The following is a 21,760-nucleotide window of genomic DNA, read 5'->3' as shown; positions in this document are numbered from 1 at the left end:
AAATGCGAATAGAAGTAAAATAAAGAAGTTGTTATTTTATAGTTGCTACGGGTCCTCCATTATTTTCCTCTCTTCAAAAGCATTGAGGAAAGACTTTGTATGTTTATTTTTTATTTAGTCTCAAAGCCCAGATATGATTGACCATGTGGCCCCTTTAAAAACTTTAAAATAAATTGTTTTCCTCCATTTAAAACGCAATTTTTAACCAGAAGTATCATGTAGTTCAAAATCAAGTAGTTTTTAAATCTTACTGCTGCTCATACTGTTGCTTCCTGGTTTCAGTGTATCTCTCGCTGTAGTTTCACAGACTCTCCACCAGGTGTCAAACTCAGACCGTCTGTGCAGCTTGATGAGACCAGTATTCCAGCTCTCATGAAAAAATCCCACACTCAGAAATAGATTGAATATTTTTTTAAAGGCAGATCTGAATGTTTCTGTGCTGTTTTTTAATATTTAGTTTTATATTTTCTTTAATGTTTCTTTACTATCTGACAGTCCTGTTCCCCCAAAACACGTATCATGTTTACATACTTCTCATGTCTCTTGTTTTCCTTTGCAAAAGACATAAAAATGTTTGACTGATAACTCTCATGATGTGAATGTGCAGAATAAAATATACTCTAATACTTTTATAGAACAGATTTTATCATCTTTGATGTTTATATGTATGTCATATTCTTACGTAAATTGCATCACTCTTATTTTGAGAATTTAAAGACTAGCTTGGTGATAATAATAATAATTACACATTTCAACATCCTCAGAGTTCATTTGTATCAATGACACAAAACACAATTTAATGATAAAATATTTCATTTGCATTTGACATTAAACAATAGAACCAGAATATAAAAACAGTTCTGCCAAACAAATACATTTAAAGGTGATTATAGAATTATTTACAAATGTTATGTATGGCTAAACACACACAGGAAGGAGTGACACCTAAAGACACTGAAACATTTACACAACAACAAATGAGATGTCAAAGTCTGATCCTCAATGTTTTTTTAAATTATTTCTTTTCAGAACATATAAACACACAACTGAAAAAGTGAACACATAAACAAAAGAGAAAAATAAAATAAACTACTACTAGCGTACTCTACAGGTTTCTAAGGACATTGTTTCAACTATAGGCAAAAGTAAAGCAAAAAATAAAAAGTCAATAAGGTGTCTTGAAGGTCCCTTCAGTACTGTTATATAGTCAAGGAAAGGCTGACATATCTGTTTAAATGTTTCTGCTTTCCATGAACCACCCTCAATGTTTGATTTACAACTAACCTCTGTGGAGTTACGAAATTCCACAACATTCAGCTCTCAGCAACACGCATGAAGACACAAGAAGTGTAAGGATGAAAACACAGTTTAAACCACCTTACCTTAAATCAGTGGTTCCCAACCTTCTTTGTCTTGTTTACCCCTTAAACTGGTTGCCATGCCAAAAGTACCCCCAGACCCATGTGGGATGTTTCGCCTAAATCTGTACTCACGGTATATTAAACCATTGTAATTGTATCTAATCCAACTGCTCAAAAAATCATTTGTCTAACTATCCCTTCACATAACACTATTTACACTTGACGATGATAATTATTGTGAGTGAAAAAAAATTGAGCTTGTAGTTTCTCATGAAAATGTATTTGAAAAGGTTTTTCTTGTGTGAAAATACATTTGAATCCCCAATTTTTCCTTGCAACCCCCTCAAGTACCCCAAGGGGTCTGCTTACCCCTAGTGGGAACCACTGCCTTAAATTACTTGTGTCTATTTCAGTTGACAGAACACAGCAGAGCCTCCATGATTAGGACTAAGTCCAACATAGAGCGGCTGGGTGAATGTGGTCTGGACTCTGTGGAGGAGAGTCATGGTTTCAGAGACGCTGTAGAAGGACAGAACACCTGCACTGTGATCCAGGTACACTCCTATTCTGTGGGACCGAGGAACTGAGACGGGAGTTTTGACACTGTTGTACAAAAAGTTACAAGAGTTTTCGCCAGTATGTAACGCCCAGGATTTGTCATTGTGTCCAAATCTACATTCATTTGAACTCCCTGCTCTGCTGATATTCTTGTATGCGACTGCCACATAAACTCCTGTCCCTCTCCACTTCACCTCCCAGTAATGACGTCCAGTCAGACTCTCTGCACTCAGGACCTGCATATAACCAGTAAATCTGTCTGGGTGACTAGGATACCACCGTGGTTTGGACATTCCTGTTGCTTTTCTGTTCCCCTCAGATAATAACAGATATGTGGCTGCTGTGTTTGGATCCAGTGTGATTTCACATGCATATTTTAAGAAGTCAACTCTGGTCTGGGGCTCTGGTTGACGCAGTAAAACATCCACTTGAGTCTCCATCAGTGAGATGTTTGTCCATGTCTCTGTTAGAATTTCCTGTAGTTTGTCTCTGACTTTTGACAGAGCCGCTGTCACATCCTCAAAGTATCTCAGAGAACGGATGTTGGTGCTGGATGCAAATTCACTGAGTGGTGACATTGAGCGGTACTTGTGTAGAAACTGGTTGTGATCCTCTGTGAGTGACAGCGTCTTCAGCTCAGCGTCTTTCCTCTTCAGCTCAGCGATCTCCTGCTCCAGCTTCTCCTGAAGATCTTTGACTCGACTCACTTCAGTTTCCTGTTGGGATCTGAGCTGCTGCTTCACATCAGAGCTTGTTTTCTGGATGAGACGGATCAGCTCAGCGAAGGTCTTCTCACTGTGCTCCACTGCTTTATCAGCAGAGCCATTGATAGCCTCCACCTCCTGTTGGAGCAGCATCACATCTTTTTCTCTGTCCTGGATTTCCTGCTGGATGTTTAGTCGTCTCCCCTCGATCTTTCTCTGCCTCTCATTGCGTTCTGCTGAAGCTGACACTGTGTCGTGGCCTTTGTGTTCGTCCATTGAACACAGATAACAGATCGACTGCTGATCAGTACGGCAGAACATTTTCATTACCTCATTATGACGAGAGCAGATGTTGTCCTGGAGATTGTTGGAGGGCTCCACCAGCTTGTGTTTCTTTAATGGAGCCACCTTGTAATGAGGCTGGAGGTGTTTCTCACAGTAAGAGGCCAGACACACCAGACAGGACTTGAAGGCTTTCAGTTTTCTCCCAGTGCAGAAATCACAGGCCACATCTTCAGGTCCAGCATAGCAGTGATCAGCAGGAGCAGCTTGGAGTCCAGTCTTCTTCAGTTCCTCCACTAGATCTGCTAACATGGTGTTTTTCAGCAGCACAGGCCTCGGGGCAAAGAACTGCCTACACTGAGGGCAGCTGTAGACATGTTTCTGACCCTCTTCATCCCAGTGGGTTTTAATACAGTCTATGCAGTAGTTGTGTCCACAGTTAAGAGTCACCGGATCATTTAGAAGTTCCAGACAGATCGAACAAGAGAAAGTTTCCCGGTCCAGCTGAACTCCGCTCTGCGCCATTTCAGCTCTCAGTGTCAGTGACTGTCTGAGTTTCACTTCCTCATGACTGAAACAAGTTTGAGCTCTGATCTGAACAGCATGTGTTTGAGCATGTCAGCTCAATACTAACCGCATCTTGAAACTGTAGATCTAAAGGGGAGGGAACAAGGACATGTACGGACAGAGTGGAGCTGGCTGTGTTTTAGAACAGGAAATAGAGGGAGGGGCTATCAAGCTGCGAGTTGTTTGAGGAAAAGGAGTCTCTGTGACTTTGAACTTTGTTAACTCATTTACAATGAAACCTCAGTTAAAACCTGCCGCACATTTGAAATATTTGACGTCTCTAAGAAGACATTTTTACAGGAATTTTGTAAAACATGACTTGGACCTAAAAGTAGAAATAAAGGAAGGCAAACTAAAGTAATACCTCCAGTCAGTGAGAATCATCATGAGTCAAACCATCACTAATAAAGGCAATAATTACAGCTTCTTTCGACCGCTCAACCATCGAAAGTGTGCTGGCCTTCTCCATCACTGTGTGGTATGCTGGCTGCACAGTGGCTGACAGGAAAAGGCTGCAGAGGGTGATAAGGTCAGCTGAAAAGACCATTGGCTCTCCTTTGCCCTCCTTAGATGACATCGCCAGCTCTCGATGCCTCTCGAGAGCAAAGAAAATAATCCGTGACCACCTCCATCCCAGCCACCACCTGCTCAGCCTACTGCCCTCTGGTAGGAGGTACAGGAGCCTGCAGAGCAGAACCAACAGACTGGCAAACAGCTTCTTCCCTTGGGCAATCAGGACACTGAACACTCAAAAAACATAAACACATTAAACAGACATACACATAGGCTACCTCACTTACACAAGTGCAATATGCTTTCTGCCTTTTAGATTTATTTATTATGACATGCCTGTCCTTGTCTTGTTTCTTGTGTTATTTATGTGTCTTGTTGTTTTTATACTGTTTTTATCTTAAATTGCTTGTCTGTTTTTTCTGTGTGTAATAATGCACCTTCAGTTGGCAATCCCAATTTCGTTGTATAGGTGACTGTACAGTGACAATAAAGACTATCTTATCTTATCTTCTTATTTTTGATGATGCATTTCTATTAAGGCCTAAAATAAAAACAATAACACTTCTCAACATACAAGGCAAACTGGATAAAAAGGATTACTTAAATTGTGTCAAGATAAAATATGTAACAAATGCGAATAGAAGTAAAATAAAGAAGTTGTTATTTTATAGTTGCTAGGGGTCCTCCATTCTTTTCGCCTCTTCAAAAGCATTGAGGAAAGACTTTGCATGTTTATTTTTTATTTAGTCTCAAAGCCCTGATATGATTGACCATGTGGCCCCTTTAAAAACTTTAAAATAAATCGTTTTCCTCCATTTAAAACGCAAATTTTGTTTTAACCACAAGTATCATGTAGTTCAAAATAATTGTTTAATCTTTCTGCTGCTCTTACTGTTGCTTCCTGTTTTCAGTGTAACTCTCGCTGTAGTTTCACAGACTCTCCACCAGGTGTCAAACTCAGACCGTCTGTGCAGCTTGATGAGACCAGTATTCCAACTCTCATGAAAATATCCCACACTCAGAATTAGATTGAATGTTTTTTTAATGGCATATTTGAATGTTTCTGTGCTGTATTTTTATATTTTGTTTAATATCCCAGGCAATTTCTTTTACTATCTATCTGACAGTTCGGTTCCCAAAAAACACTAATCATGTTTTCATACTTTTCATAGTTTAACTCTGAAAATGTGAATTTGCAAAATAAAATATACTCAAATACAACAAAACAAAGGAGAAAGTGCTCTCTCATCATGGAACAGATTTGATAATCTTTGATTTAAAAAAAAATCATTTTTACTCAAAATTATTTATTGTATTGTGACTTACTCAATACTTGCACAATAAGATGAAATACTGGAATGAAGACAAGAAGAAAATACTTTGTTCTTGTTTGTTTATTCAGGATTTGAACCTTCAGTTTGTTGACACATCCCATCAGTAAAGTTTGTTCAGTTTCTCTTGTTCAATGATTTTATTTATTTTAATTTATTTTATTCTTCCGGACAATTACACACAATACACAATTTTCTCTTTGCATATTCATACATATTACTTTGTGTTATCGTCCGAAGGGTGGCAGGAGAAGCCAAAGGCTTATCAGGTCCCGCCCCCACTGCCATAAGATTCAGATACACAGCTACTGATACAGTTTTTCTTTGTTTTTTTTTAAGAAGATGCATTCCAATACACAGACAATTTTAGGTCTCCTTATTCATTGCCAGTGTACAACAGACATGATGTACAAATTCACTTCATTCACACAATCAGTTTGTTTGAGCAGAATCTCAGCTGTCAAAGAAATTATGAATCATCTCCGTATAGATCAGCATCATGATAATTACATTTCCATACAACCTCGGAGTTCCTCATTTGTCCCTCGATAACAACATCACAATTAATAAAAATAATTCAATTTAATTTGCGATTTTCAAAGTACTTTTTTTTCAAACTTTTTACATAAAACAATAAACCAATACATTGAAAGCAAGTGAACCAATAAAACCATTATATAAAAACGGTTCTGCCAAACATAAGATGTGATTATAGAATGATTTACAAATGTACAACGTGCTGAGAACCAAATATGTTTTTCTTGTATGGAAATACATTTTAATCCCTAATTTTTCTATGTACGACCTGCAATCCCCTCAAGTATCAGGGGGTCCATGTACCCCAGGTTAGGAAACACTGCCTTAAATGACTTGTGTTTATTTCAGTTTACTGAACTCAGCAGAGCATCCGATAGAAGGACTAAGTCCAGCATAAAGCGGCTGAGTGAACGTGGTCTGGACTCTGTGGAGGAGAGTCATGGTCTTGGTTTCAGAGACGCTGTAGAAGGACAGAACACCTGCTCTGTGATCCAGGTACACTCCTATTCTGGAGGACCGAGGACCTGAGACGCGAGTATGGACACTGTTGTAATAAAAGTCATAACTTCTCCTGTTACAAACTAATGCCCAAGATTTGTCATTTTGTCCAAATCCACTTTCTTTTCCTGCTCTGCTGATATTCTTGTATGCGACTGCTACATCAACTCCTTTCCCTCTCCTCTCCACCTCCAGGTAATGACGTCCAGTCAGACTCTCTGTACTCAGGGCCTCCGAATAACTAGTAAATCTGTCTGGGTGACTAGGATAAGACTGTGGTTTGGACATTCCTGTTGCTTTTCTGTTCCCCTCAGATAATAACAGCTGTGTGCATGCTGTGTTTGGATCCAGTGTGATTTCACATGCATATTTTAAGAAGTCAACTCTGGTCTCCGGCTCTGGTTGTGGCAGTAAAACATCCACTTCAGTCACCATCAGTGGGATGTCTGTCCATGTCGCTGTCAGCATTTCCTGTAGTTTGTCTCTGACTTCTGACACAGTCTCTATCACAGGCTCAAAGTATCTCAGAGGACGGATGTTGATGCTGGATGAGTGTGTAGCTTCACTGAGTGGTGGCAGTGAGCGGTAGTTGTGTAGAAACTGGTTGTGATCCTCTGTGTGTGACAGTGTCTTCAGCTCAGCGTCTTTCCTCTTCAGCTCAGCGATCTCCTGCTCCAGCTTCTCCTGAAGATCTTTGACTCGACTCACTTCAGTTTCCTGCTTTGCTCTGACCTGCTGCTTCACATCAGAGTTTATTGTCTGGATGAAATGGATCAGCTCGGCGATGGTCTTCTCACTGTGCTCCACTGCTTTATCAGCAGAGCCATTGATAGCCTCCACCTCCTGTTGAAGAACCTTCATATCTTTCTCTCTGTCCTGGATTCCCTGCTGGATGTTTAGTCGACCTCCCTCCAGCTTTCTCTGCCTCTCAGTCCGTTCTGCTGCAGCTGACACTGTGTCATGGCCTTTGTGTTCGTCCATTGAACACAGAATACAGATAGACTGCTGATCAGTACGGCAGAAGATCTTCAGCACCTCATCATGAAGAGAGCAGTTGTTCTCCTGGAGATTCTTGGAGGGCTCCACCAGCTTGTGTTTCTTAAATGTCGGTGAATCGAAGTGAGGCTGGAGGTGTTTTTCACAGTAAGAGGCCACACACACCAGACAGGACTTCAGGGCTTTCAGTTTTCTCCCAGTGCAGGAATCACAGTCCACATCTTCAGGTCCAGCATAGCAGTGTTCAGCAGGAGCAGCTTGGAGTCCAGTCTTCTTCAGCTCTTGGACTAAATCTGCTAACATGGTGTTTTTCAGCAGGACAGGCCTCGGGGCAAAGAACTGCCTACACTGAGGGCAGCTGTAGACATGTTTCTGATCCTCTTCATCCCAGTGGGAATTAATACAGTCCATGCAGTAGTTGTGTCCACAGTTAAGAGTCACCGGATCATTTAGAAGTTCCAGACAGATCGAACAAGAGAAGGTTTCCCGGTCCAGCTGAACTCCTCCCTGCGCCATTTCACCTCTCAGTGTCAGCGACTGTCTGAGTTTCACTTCCTCATGACTGAAACAAGTTTGAGCTCTGATCTGAACAGCATGTGTTTGAGCATGTCAGCTCAATACTAACCGCATTTTGAAACTGTAGATCTAAAGGGGAGGGAACAAGGACATGTACGGACAGAGTGGAGCTGGCTGTGTTTTAGAGCAGGAAATAATTATAATAATTATTCCTGCTTCATATAAATGACATATATAAAGTGTCGAAAGTCTTGAGGTTGATTTTATTTGCGGACGACACAAACATCTTCTATTCGGGGAAAGATCTGAATAATATGGTTGAGATCGTAAACAGTGAATTGACTAAGTTACATGGGTGGTTAAACCGAAATAAGTTATCACTAAATTTAGAAAAAACTAAATTCATGATGTTTGGCAGGAGAGCATCAGATGTCGCTGTAAAAATCAAGGTAAATGGGATTGAAATTCAAAGGGTCAAGCAACACAAAGTCCTAGGGGTAATAATTGACGATAAATTAAGCTGGAAACCACAAGTTAGCCATCTCAGGGGCAAAATAGCCAGGAGTATTTCTATACTTTGGAAAGCACAACATTGTTTCAATCAAATGGCCTTGCTTGTATTATACTGGAGTTTAGTTTCCCCACATCTGCATTACTGTGCTGAAATATGGGGAAACACTTACAAAGGTACATTGCACCCGTTGGAGATTCTTCAAAAGAAAGCAATACGAATTATTTACCAAGCCAATTACAGGGCACACACTAATAACTTTTTTATTGAAGGCAGAATTCTCAAATTACGTGATGTGGTAAATTACCACACAGTACAAATTATTTACAAGGCTTCAAAGAAAAGCCTTCCTAACAGTTTACAAGCAATGTTTGAAGACAGAGAAGTTTCGCATGATTTAAAAAGAAAAGGTAAATTCACTGAGAAAAATATACGGAGCACACTTAAATCCTTTTCGATATCTGTAAATGGTATTAAGCTGTGGAATGGACTTGATGAAGTTGTCACAGGGAGTTGCAGTTTGCGCAATTTCAAAGCAAATTATGTTTCAAAAATTATTGAAAATTACAGACTAATAACCTGAGCACAATGTCAATGTCACTTTCATTACAATGTTGTAACAAATAATACAGGCCAGCAGACAGACTTGTTTTGGAATACTTTTGCAGAAGTGTTTAGACTACCAGTTTAGTAATGGAACAGGCCAAATACAAGGCCACTTGACACTTTATACACTTGGCATTGTCACAGAAAAACTGAACTGTGCTGAACTGATTTTAAAAGCTGAAGCAATTAGATTAAAATTGACTGTGTATTGGACTGCAGATTCTTAAAAAAAAAGTATATGTATATATATATATATATATATATATATATATATATATATATATATATATATATATATATATATATATATATGTGTATGTATATATATATACATATATAGCTATATATATATAAAAAATAATGTTTTTTGTTTGTTTTATTTTTATTTTGTAACAGTAATCTGTGTATCTGAATCCGAATTTGATGAAAATGGGGGCGGGACCTGATAAGCCTTTGGCTTCTTCCGTCTCCCTTCGGACAACACAAAGTAATATTTGCAAGAGAAAATTGTGTATTGTGTGGAATTGTCCGAAAGAATAATAAATAAATAAATAAAATAAATAAATAGAGGGAGGGGCTATCGAGCTGCGAGTCGTTTGAGGAAAAGGAGTCTCTGGGACTTTGAACTTTGTTAACTCATTTACAATGAAACGTCAGTGAAAACATGCCGCACATTTGAAATCTTTGACGTCTCTAAGAAGAAATTTTTACAGGAATTTTTAAAACATGACTTGGACTTAAAAGTGAAAATCAAGGAAGGCAAACTAAAGTAAAACCTCCAGTCAGTGAGAAGCATGAGTCAGACGACCACTAATAAAGGCAATCATTTCAGCTTCTTATTTTTGATGATGCATTTCTATTAAGGCCTAAAATGAAAACAATAACACCTCTCAACATACAAGGCAAACTGGATAAAAAGGATTACTTAAACTGTGTCAAGATAAAATATGTAACAAATGCGAATAGAAGTAAAATAAAATAAGTTGTTATTTTATAGTTGCTAGGGGTCCTCCATTATTTTCGCCTCTTCAAAAGCATTGAGGAAAGACTTTGTATTTTTATTTTTTATTTAGTCTCAAAGCCCTGATATGATTGACCATGTGGCCCCTTTAAAAACTTTAAAATAAATAGTTTTTCTCTATTTAAAACGCGATTTTTAACCACAAGTATCATGTAGTTCAAAATCAAGTTGCTTTTGAATCTTTCTGCTGCTCTTACTGTTGCTTCCTGTTTTCAGTGTAACTCTCGCTGTAGTTTCACAGACTCTCCACCAGGTGTCAAACTCAGACCGTCTGTGCAGCTTGATGAGACCAGTATTCCAACTCTCATGAAAATATCCCACACTCAGAATTAGATTGAATATTTTTTTAATGGCATATTTGAACATTTCTGTGCTGTATTTTAATAGTTTGTTTAATATTCCTGGCAATTTTTTTTTACTATCTATCTGACAGTTCGGTTCCCAAAAAACACTTATCATGTTTTCATACTTTTCATAGTTTAACTCTGAAAATGTGAATTTGCAAAATAAAATATACTCAAATACAACAAAACAAAGGAGAAAGTGCTCTCTCATCATGGAACAGATTTGATCATCTTTGATTTAAAAAAAATAATAATTTTTACTAAAAATAATTTATTTTATTGTGACTTACTCCATGATTCTTGCACACTAAAGGATATTGATTAAAAGCTCATGATTTTATTTTCAAAATAGTTTTAATGTTTTTTTTAGCAGAAACATTCAGCACCACCATATAGCTGGAATATAATTATCCTTGTTCAATAATCACATTTTGCAACTATCTGACTGATTGGCAGTTGAATCGTACGGAGCCCCTAAAGTTACATGGCAGTTCAGGGGCTCCTTCCATCGAACCGTCAAATAGTCGACTATTCTGGGTCATCCCTAATATAAACAAGTATTTTTAAATTGGAAATAATATAAATAAGTTTGCAGAAGTGTTTCAATACAGATCATTCTCACGATAGTAGCACATGTTCTCCAGCAGCTTTGGATGAAACACTGGAATGAAGACAAGGAGAAAATACTTTGTTCTTGTTTGTTTATTCAGGATTTGAACCTTCAGTTTGTTTACACATATCATCAGTAAAGTTTGTTCAATTTCTCTTGTTCAATTATTTCATGTACAAATTCACTTCATTCACACTATCAGTTTGTTTGAACAGAATCTCGGCTATGTCAAAGGAAATTATGAATCATCTCCATATAGATCATCATGAGTATTACATATTCATACAAACTCAGAGTTCCTAATTTGTCCCTCGATTACAACAACACATTTAATAAAAAATAAAACTATTCTATTCCCGATTTTCAAAGTACTCAAAAACTCTTTACATAAAACAATATACACATTGAAAGCAAGTGAAACAATAAAACCAGCATATAAAAACTTGTCATCCAAACAAATTAATGTTAAGGTGATTATGGAATTATTTACAAATGTACAAAGTGCTGAGAACCAAATATGTTTTTCTTATGTGGAAATACATTTTAATCCCTAATTTTTCTATGTACCACCTGCAATCCCCTTAATTACCCCAAGGGGTCCATGTACCCCTGGTTAGGAAACACTGCCTTAAATGACTTGTGTCTATTTCAGTTGACTGAACTCAGCAGATTCTCCAATAGATGCACTGAGTCCAGCATAGAGCGGCTGAGTGAATGTGGTCTTGACTCTGTGGAGGAGAGTCATGGTTTCAGAGACGCTGTAGAAGGACAGAACACCTGCACTGTGATCCAGGTACACTCCTATTCTGGAGGACCGAGGACCTGAGACGGGAGTTTTGACACTGTTGTACCAAAAGTTACAAGAGTTTGCTTCACAATATAACAGCCAAGATTTGTCACTGGATGCAAATCCACTTTCTTCTCCTGCTCTGCTGATATTCTTGTATGCGACTGCTACCCAAACTTTCTCCCCTTTCCACTCCACCTCCCAGTAATGACGTCCAGTCAGACTCTCTTTACTCAGGACCTCCAAATAATCAGTAAATCTGTCTGGGTGACTAGCATACGACTGTGGTTTGGACATTCCTGTTGCTTTTCTGTTCCCCTCAGATAATAACAGATATTTGTTTGCCGTGTTTGGATCCAGTGTGATTTCACATGCATATTTTAAGAAGTCAGCTCTGGTCTCCGGCTCTGGTTGTGGCAGTAAAACATCCACTTCAGTCTCCATCAGTGGGATGTTTGTCCATATCTCTGTCAGCATTTCCTGTAGTTTGTCTCTGACTTCTGACACAGTCTCTATCACAGGCTCAAAGTATCTCAGAGGACGGATGTTGATGCAGGATGAGTGTGTAGCTTCACTGAGTGCAGACAGTGAGCGGTAGTTGTGTAGAAACTGGTTGTGATCCTCTGTGTGTGACAGTGTCTTCAGCTCAGCATCTTTCCTCTTCAGCTCAGTGATCTCCTGCTCCAGCTTCTCCTGAAGATCTTTGACTCGACTCACTTCAGTTTCCTGCTTTGCTCTGAGCTGCTGCTTCACATCAGAGTTTATTGTCTGGATGAAACGGATCAGCTCGGCGAAGGTCTTCTCACTGTGCTCCACTGCTTTATCAGCAGAGCCATTGATAACCTCCACCTCCTGTTGAAGAACCTTCACATCTTTCTCTCTGTCCTGGATTCCCTGCTGGATGTTTTGTAGACTCCCCTCAAGCTCTTTCTGCCTCTCAGTAAATTCTGCTGCAGCTGACACTGTGTCGTGGCCTTTGTGTTCGTCCATTGAACACAGAATACAGATAAACTGCTGATCATTACGGCAGAACATTTTCATCACCTCATTATGACGAGAGCAGAGGTTCTCCTGGAGATTGTTGGAGGGCTCCACCAGCTTGTGTTTCTGTAATGGAGCCACCTTGTAATGAGGCTGGAGGTGTTTCTCACAGTAAGAGGCCATACACTGCAGACAGGACTTGAGGGCTTTCAGTTTTCTCCCAGTGCAGAAATCACAGACCACATCTTCAGGTCCAGCATAGCAGTGATCAGCAGGAGCAGCTTGGAGTCTAGTCTTCTTCAGTTCCTCAACTAAATCTGCTAACATGGTGTTTTTCAGCAGCACAGGCCTCGGAGCAAAGAACTGCCTACATTGAGGGCAGCTGTAGACGTGTTTCTGATCCTCTCCATCCCAGTGGGTTTTAATACAGTCCATGCAGTAGTTGTGTCCACAGGCAAGACCCACAGGATCCTTTAGAAGTTCCAGACAGATCGAACAAGAGAAAGTTTCCCGGTCCAGCTGAACTCCGCTCTGCGCCATTTCAGCTCTCAGTGTCAGCGACTGTCTGAGTCAAACTATAACTGAATAACTGTATATTGAGGGAACGTGTACTTATGAGGACAGAGTGCAGCTCACTGTGTCTGAGATAAGAGATAAGGGTTCGGCCTTATCAAACTTTATCCAATCCTGGAAGAGGAGCTGCTTTATCACTATGAACTTTGTTTCTTCATTTACAATCAAGGCAAGGACAGTTTATTTATATTGCACAATTCATACACACCTCTCCTCGAACCTTCACCTTATTGTGGTGGAGAGGTTTGTGTGTCCCTATGAACCTGAGGGCTGTGTTGTCTGGAGCCTAGTGCTCCTGGTCTCCCAAGGCAAAGTGTATCAGGTGATGGGGCCAGACTAAGAATGGTTTTATGAAATATCTGTATTAACTGCATGATCATATCACAGTATTCTTTTACTGCCATGCGAGCCGCAAATAGAAGCTGCAAGCCGCGCAATGAGTAACACTGGCCTAGTGGCTGGGTCTGCCACGGGGCCCGGAAGGAAATTACGTATCACCAACCCCCTCTAGAACTGATGGGCCCAGCACTCATCAGAGGAACCACTGGGGTCGGGTGCGCTGCCTCACGGGTGGGAGTGAAGAGCGGCCTCGACTGACCAGACCCGGGCGCTCTTCAGATTTGATTTGAAAGAGCTAAAGGGTTGCAGCAGACCTCAAGTTCTCCGGGAGTTTATTCCAGATATTTGGTAGCCTGGAAATCCAGACCTGCCGCTGGAAAATTTATTTGGCTCAGCCTGTTGGTCTGGACGTAATCTATTGTGAGTCTATATATCGTCTCTTCAAAAGCATTGAGGAAAGACTTTGTATGTTTATTTCTTATTTAGTCTCAAAACCCTGATATGATTGACCATGTGTAATGGGAAAATTAAGCAACAGTGATACGTTAATAGTAGCAATAGGTTTTATTCAATCATACAGCAAGGATCTCCGCGGAGAGGTCACAAATACAGACACAGGTTAGTATGCTTGTAGGAGTGACGACTTCTTCCTTAAAACGCCATGTATTTAAGGAACATTTGCCCCCCAGGGGGGGAGGCGTCTAACAATGGTTCGAAAGGGGAGACAGGTAGAGAGGCAGACAGTTCTAATGTACCTACTTAAACATGGGAGGAGTTTGGGCATAGGACAATAGGAGTAATTGTGAATAAGTTAAACATAGGCGTGGCTGTCCGAGTGGTCGTTGGGCAATCTACATCTCAGTTTCAGTCACAAACAAACATGCAGTATATCCAATTACACTTATAAGTCTATATAAAACAATGGCTAAGAAAGCATTCCAATATCTGAGTCCAGATATATATTATATGCAAAATCTCCCACTACACTCCACTCTTTTTATCATACATGATAACATAAAAGATAGCAAACCAGTAAGGCAAAACATACACAAGGGGAGAAAAAAAATAAAACCCCAAAACAGTCAAAAGGTAAGGCAAAAGGAATAACAGGGAATAATAAAAACCTCGTAAGGAAAAAATATAAACCCAGGACACACAAAATGAGAAATTTGATCAATGGGAAAAAACCTCGATAGGCGTTGTTTGAGGAAAACATTAAACCAAATTTCTGTGTAAAAGAAACAAAACAAAAGTTTAAGGCCATTAGGCCAAAGATACAAAGAAAGCAGAAACCAAAAGACGATAAGGCAAAATAGTCCTAGAATGCCTGTAAAGTTCAAAAAGCCCCAAGGGTAGCAGAAAGGCACGGACAAGCAGCAAAAGCCACCACTGGAGGCAAAAATCAAGTTCATCGCCATCCAAATAAGGACAAACCTTCGCTTAAGGTCATCTGCCAGGGTGTAGGGAATAGGGGAGCTGTGGAGGATGTGGGGAGCTGATGGCAAATCCAGTCATCAGGGTGGTGGCTGCGTAGTCGGAGGAGTGGGAGGGGTTGGGGTTGTTGGTAGGGAGGGGGGGGGGGGGTTTGTGGAGCGGGGAGGGGGGGGCAGACATTTCCATCAGGTCTGAAAGCATGGAGGCGCACACTGTGCCCAAAGCACAAATGTAAGGCCAGGGGAGGAAGGGTGTCGACAGGCTCTCACTGGAGCGAGGTGGTGGTCCGTCTTCTGGTCGTCGCTGGTTCCGCTGATGTCGTCTGGTCCAGGCTGGTGGTCTGCTGTCCTGTGCTTGGCGCCGCTTGGTCTGTCGGGCTGTAGCTGGCCGCGATTCGTTTGCAGTGGCTGGCATGGACCCAAGTGGTCCTCTCTGCAACCTTCACTGCCGTCATAGTGGAGAGGAGGAGTTGAAAGGGTCCCGTCCATCGCTTGCTTAGTCAGAACCTTCGTCTGGGAGCCTTGATCACAAAACCGATCCTCGGGTGGTGGCTGGTCGTGGTAGTGCATCTTTCACCAGTCTGTGGAGAGCAGAAAGAGAGGACAGGGGAGTGACCGTGATAGTGACAGTTGACAGTTGACAGCAGGCGTGCTTAGAAAAGTTGTTTGTGGGAACACTCAAGTATTTTGTTTAACGGCAGTCATAGCCGCTATGGCAGCCAAAAGAAACAGTTTGTAAAGGTATCACATATGCGCTCTGCAACTACTTAGGGTAGGAGCAAATAGCATCAAAAGGGTTGTCACTAATGTGTGTGTTGGATGCAGAAATCACCGTGAAGCCAACTTGGCCTTGCGCTGAGGCCAGATGCCGTGAAGCAGAGACATCCACCAAAGCTCCAGGTCTGGAAGGGACAGTGGAGGCGCCTTCAGATCAGGACAGGGGGGGGACAATTTGACGCATCTTGCAGGAGAGAAGGATATTGTTCAAGTATAATCAAAGAGACAGCGACATGAGGTATCAATATTGCAAATTGAGAAAAGGCCCACTAAATTAGTTTAAAAAGGAAAGAAGATAACACATATAGCAGAAAGTCAAAACCATAAAGAACAACAATGTTGACTTGTCAAATAAACAAAGTGATCTTACCTTTTGGATGCAGTCATCAAGCAAAACGTAACCATACTAAACTTACCGATTGGACCTGCAAGGCCAACAATGTAAACTGTGGTGAAACATCAACAAGTTTGCAGCAAATAAAACAAAACAAATTGCAAAGTTAGTTGTGTTAAAATGAGTTGTGTTAGGATTTAGGAAAACCACAGAATGCGAGAAACAGTAAAAAGAAACATAAAAGAAACCAGGTATGGGAAAAGAATGAGATAAGCATATTTCCAGGGAAATATACAGCACCTAAGAGTCTGGAAGCAAAAATGAAGTTAGTAGCAAAACAAGAAACAAGTTTAAGTAAAACTTAAACGATCGCTGCGTGCAATAAATCAACTGAAATGCACACCCATGTGCACAGAGTTAATCCAAACAAAATCAAAAATCAAGCCAAAAACAAGCCAACTGACTGATTTTTGGCAAAACCAGAGATCAGAACTCTGTGCTCTGACACATAAAACACCTCAAACTCAACCAAACTATAACAACAACAACCCTCTCACTGTCTCACATGTGCTGTGGAGCACACAACATCCTGCAACAAAGAACTAAAATCTCTCTCTCTCTCTCTCTTTTTTTTTTTTTTTTTTTTTTTAAACACAGAACTCCCCACTGTCAACAAAAACAAACAAAATAGAGGGCCAACTCTGCCCTTATGCTTTGTTCACAAGAAAGGAAAAGTTTTAGAGGAGTTAAAACCTGCTGGAGAAAAGAGAAATTAGTACAAATGAATGCAATGTAGGACAATCTTGGAGGGAATTTGCTAAACAGTAAGTGGGCTATCAGTGGGCAATAGCTTGAGTGCTTATGCAAAAGGTGTCGGTGCATCTGGGAAACAAAGCCAAAGCCAAAGAGATGCCTGGAGGGAGGGAGGGAGGGAGGGAGGGGGGGGGGGGGGGGGACTTAAGGCTAAGAAATGTAAAAACATAGGTGACTGTGCTTTTGAGAAGTAAAGGGCATGGTGGCTGGGCCTAGAATAAGGTGGATCTAAAAGAAATGAGCAATCAAGAAAACAATACAGCTTCTTCAAGAGTGGCTGTACATGTTTATCTGTGGTTTAAAGAGATGTAAATGAGGGAGTTTGGCTTGAACCAGGACATGTAGTTTTAGGCTAGTCCAGCCATGACTGCAAAAATGAGAGTAGCCCATTTTGCTACAGAGGATCCATGTAAACACAGGAGGTGTAGACAAAGGCATTTGTTAACAGAGTCAACTTAGGTGGCAGTGTCCCTGTCGTGCTGAAGGGAGACTGAAAAACAGACAGAACAAATTATTTTAGAGATGGGAAGTTATGCTTAAAATCAGACAAGTTTCATTGGGGGAAAACAGGCAGAGAGAAAACACAGTCAATTCCAGCAATTTACACATGGTGAACACAAGACAAAAGGCCATGGTCAGGACGGAGGATTAGACAAAAGGAAGATGCAAATGATGAGATGGTTGAACTAAGCAAAACACAGGGAGGATACTCACACCTTGGAAGTGGGCCACAGCAGACAAATGATAACAATAACAAAAGAAATACTCTAAGCAGAAGGTAAGTTAGCCTACATTCGCAAATGTGTAAACCAAAACAATACTGACATGGGCAGCTGAAATTGAAGGCAAAAAGTGACTAAGGCATATCCATAAGCTAGGCTAGATAGAAGAGCAGACATTCACAACAGTGACCTAGGGAAACAAATGAATCGTTTGACGCTGCTCCTCTGCTGGAGAGAGCAGCGGAAATGAACATGGCGCCAAATGAGCCCACAGTAAAATCCTCTGAAAGTAATCAAAAACTAGCAAAATCAAGTGAAAACACGTCAACCAGCCACGAAGGCCGGCTCCTGTTTTTGCGTGTGGCTAGTCTAGCCACAGAAAAAGACTTTGCACAATGTTCCCTTAAAACAGGACAACTCCAAACTCAAAAGGAATTAAGGCAGATAGGCTGCTAGCTTTAGACAAAGAAATGGCAAGGCCATCTGAACTGGGAATTAAATGGTAGCTAAAAGACATATGATGCCTTAACGCCTAAAGGTACAGGCCTGTATGCTAAAAGTAAATGGGTCGAAGCGTCCTGTGGAGCCTTCGCTAGTCAATTGTCACCATCACAGGTTGGGGCAATCGCGCTTCCAGTGCCCGGATTTCTTACAATGGAAACAAGTATCGCGGTCGACGTTGTTATCACGAGATTTGTAGTTGTTCGAATTGTAGTTCTTACTGTGATTATTTTGTCTGAAGCGGTCATTTTGTTCCCGCCCTATCTCGTTCTGCGTGCCCTGAAACATCGCGAGGGCCAAAGCTTGTTTCTGTTGTTCCCCTGCTATCACCGCGAGGGTTGAAGTCATCTCGAGGTTAGCTTTGTGCTGTGCTGTTGCTTTCTCTTCCAACGCCTCCTGATCCTGCTGTTCTAGCAGCTTTTCCACATGGGCTGCATGGTCCTCGATCAGCTGCATCTTGGCAGAATCCCATGAAACACACAACTTTTTAATCATATCAGCATTTCTTTTGTGCATACCGTTATAATATGCGTTACGTAGGTGAGCTTCATACGCTGTAACCGGTCCTTCATTCAGATTTTTTGGGGTCGGCAGTCCACTATAATCATTGTGAACGATCGTAAGGCGAGCGAGATAAGAAGCAGTAGACTCGAAACCGGTCTGTTTACATAGGGAAATCTTCCCCATGTCAATTTTGGGAGGAAAAGCAGAATTGCAACGCTCGGCTAATGTGATAATAACGTTTCTGTATAGCGCGTTGGAATAGTGTGTCAGTCTGATCTCATGCTCAGGGTATGTGTTAGAGAGCTTGGCCCAATCACTACCAATTTTCTTCATCATTAGACGCCGTAGCTCGGTGGTAGTGGGCTTAAATTCTTGGCAGAATTCCGAAATTGCATCAGCGAAACGTTTTCCTCCCGCGTCTTTTAAGACGGGGAGGTGGACCATTGCGTTTTCAATATCAGCCATATGCCATGTCCTGTGAACTAACATCGGACCCTCAGGTCCTGCGACCTCGACCATAGGCAAAGCATATTCAGTGTTATTGGTGCGAGTATGAAAATGTGGCTCTAAAGGTAATCCAGACAAGGGACCCTGTGTGTCTGGTTGAGCTAAAGCAGTGAAATTTGCGGAAGAATGATCGCTACTTACCTGTTTGCGCGGTGGATGGAAAGACAAACCTGAGCGTGTTGTGTGTTCCTCTGCCGCGGTCTCAGCATCGTCCAAGTTGTGTTTCTGGGCCCGTGGGTACAGGGGCAGGGCGTTTTCGTAAGGCGGGGGTCTTTGGTTGGTAAGGCTGAATGTAGCGGTCGGCTCTGCGATTTCTGCTGAGGGAAGCACTGTGACCGGGGCCGCCACTTGGATGGCGGGGGCAGTGGCTGTGGGAGAAGTGTGGACCGGCGCCACAATGCTTGCTACAGACGGCTCCGCGGTCACAGGAATGGAGCCAGTGGGTCTAGCCTCCGCTGTCCGCCGGAGCGGACCAGGGCTTCTGACATCGTTTAAGTCGTCCTGTAATTTCAAACACTGGGAGACACAGTTAATCTTATCCTCCACGGCTGGCTGACATTTTGCCCGACGGTGTGTCTCTTCCGACCAATGGGTAAAAGCAAACCAGTCCGCACGGAACCGTTTTGATTTCTTTTTGTTAGCAGTCCGTTGTTCTTCCGCCTGCAACTGTGCCTTAAGTTTGCTAAGTTGAACGATACTAAAACTGCCCCCATGAGGAAACCCAAGCTCATGCCAAGCACGCATCTGTGTAACAGCCGAAGGCCCATAATTTGTTATCATGAATTGTATGCTTGGCGAAGTTGGAGCGACAAAATCGGCCTGTCTACTGGAAAAACTTCCCATTTTGTAACGTTGACAAAACACAACAATAACCCACACAATTATCACTTACCTTTTCTCGCGTCTTTCCGACTCGGTGCCTAGTGACCACAAAGCACAGCAAAATGAAAAAGGATAGTTGCAACAAAGACAAAGTAATAAAAGACAAGACAAATAAACACTTATGAGATCTCAAAGTCCTTGCCTTATGATTAAAATGAAAAACCCCGCTAAAATCAACAGTATCTTGGTCTGTCAAAGATAAACAATTCTGAAGGTCCTCCCACGGCGATATCTATATAACTGAAAGCCCCCTCTGGCCGAATTCTTGTCCCAAAATCCGTCGATTTAGACCCTTACAAGAAACATTATACGACAGCCTACCTTACCGATGGGCTCTGTTTGTCCGTCAAACTTTAAGACTGCTTCGTCAAAACAGTCGCGTGCCACTTAACAATCGAAAGGAATCTCAAATGTGTTAAACCCGTCCCCCACACAACATACAGAATCAAAACAAACTAGTCAATGTTAACTCTGGAAAAAAACACAACGGAGTGCTTCACCCTGGCATGCTGTATGTGACTTTTCCCACAGAGAAAACTTCAGAATTCAAATCTTTTAACCCAATCGTTTTTGCTTTTTAAATGAAATCAAACCCTTACTTACTGGTTCTTTTCAGGAGGAGACGGCAGAGTGTTCACGGGACGAGCAACAGAATTCCTCTCTCTCCCGAGTTTTAAAAGGGAAGTTTTGTGCGAGATGAGTTCAAAGAATCAGGTGATCAACCAAGAAAACTGTTGTCGGCCCCGTGTTGCTCCGGTCGTCTCTCCGTCCAACTAGCTCGCCAACTGTAATGGGAAAATTAAGCAACAGTGATACGTTAATAGTAGCAATAGGTTTTATTCAATCATACAGCAAGGATCTCCGCGGAGAGGTCACAAATACAGACACAGGTTAGTATGCTTGTAGGAGTGACGACTTCTTCCTTAAAACGCCATGTATTTAAGGAACATTTGCCCCCCAGGGGGGGAGGCGTCTAACAATGGTTCGAAAGGGGAGACAGGTAGAGAGGCAGACAGTTCTAATGTACCTACTTAAACATGGGAGGAGTTTGGGCATAGGACAATAGGAGTAATTGTGAATAAGTTAAACATAGGCGTGGCTGTCCGAGTGGTCGTTGGGCAATCTACATCTCAGTTTCAGTCACAAACAAACATGCAGTATATCCAATTACACTTATAAGTCTATATAAAACAATGGCTAAGAAAGCATTCCAATATCTGAGTCCAGATATATATTATATGCAAAATCTCCCACTACACCATGTGGCCCCTTTAAAAACTTTCAAATAAATTGTTTTTCTCCATTTAAAACGCGATTTTTAACCACAAGTATCATGTAGTTCAAAATTAAGTAATTTTTTAATCTTTCTGCTGCTCTTACTGTTGCTTCCTGGTTTCAGTGTAACTCTCGCTGTAGTTTCACAGACTCTCCACCAGGTGTCAAACTCAGACCGTCTGTGCAGCTTGATGAGACCAGTATTCCAGCTCTCATGAACAAATCCTACACTCAGAAATAGATTGAATATTTTTTTAATGGCATATTTTAATGTTTCTGTGCTGTATTTTAATAGTTTGTTTAATATTCCTGGCAATTTTTTTTTACTATCTATCTGACAGTTTGGTTCCCAAAAAACACTAATCATGTTTTCATAC

General features: G+C 41.2%; 3 protein-coding genes across 3 annotated transcripts; all 3 read right to left on the bottom strand.

Annotated features, from left to right (window-relative positions):
• Positions 1–866: 866 nt before the first annotated feature.
• Positions 867–3,430, bottom strand: LOC307261946 (tripartite motif-containing protein 16-like; the record flags this gene model as incomplete). The annotated part of the gene is made up of 1 exon (XM_080042666.1): positions 867–3,430. The coding sequence occupies one exon, from the start codon at positions 3,428–3,430 to the stop codon at positions 1,766–1,768; it is 1,665 nt and encodes a 554-aa protein (XP_079898792.1). The 3' UTR covers positions 867–1,765.
• A 1,992-nt stretch (positions 3,431–5,422) lies between these two features.
• LOC307261945 (tripartite motif-containing protein 16-like) lies at positions 5,423–7,943 on the bottom strand (the record flags this gene model as incomplete). Its single annotated transcript, XM_080042665.1, is given in 2 exon segments — positions 5,423–7,898; positions 7,901–7,943. Coding segments are annotated over 2 exon segments (1,749 nt in total). The 3' UTR covers positions 5,423–6,192.
• Positions 7,944–10,933: 2,990 nt separating this feature from the next.
• On the bottom strand, positions 10,934–13,269 carry LOC307261947 (tripartite motif-containing protein 16-like). The gene has a single exon (XM_080042667.1). The coding sequence runs from the start codon at positions 13,261–13,263 to the stop codon at positions 11,599–11,601; it is 1,665 nt and encodes a 554-aa protein (XP_079898793.1). The 5' UTR covers positions 13,264–13,269; the 3' UTR covers positions 10,934–11,598.
• Positions 13,270–21,760: the final 8,491 nt, after the last annotated feature.

This window comes from Ammodytes marinus (genome assembly GCF_949987685.1).
Source record: "Ammodytes marinus genome assembly, chromosome: 15".
NCBI classification, from domain to species: domain Eukaryota; kingdom Metazoa; phylum Chordata; class Actinopteri; order Uranoscopiformes; family Ammodytidae; genus Ammodytes; species Ammodytes marinus.
Note: the sequence above shows the minus strand (reverse complement) of the source record. Positions and strands in the feature narration are given on the sequence as shown.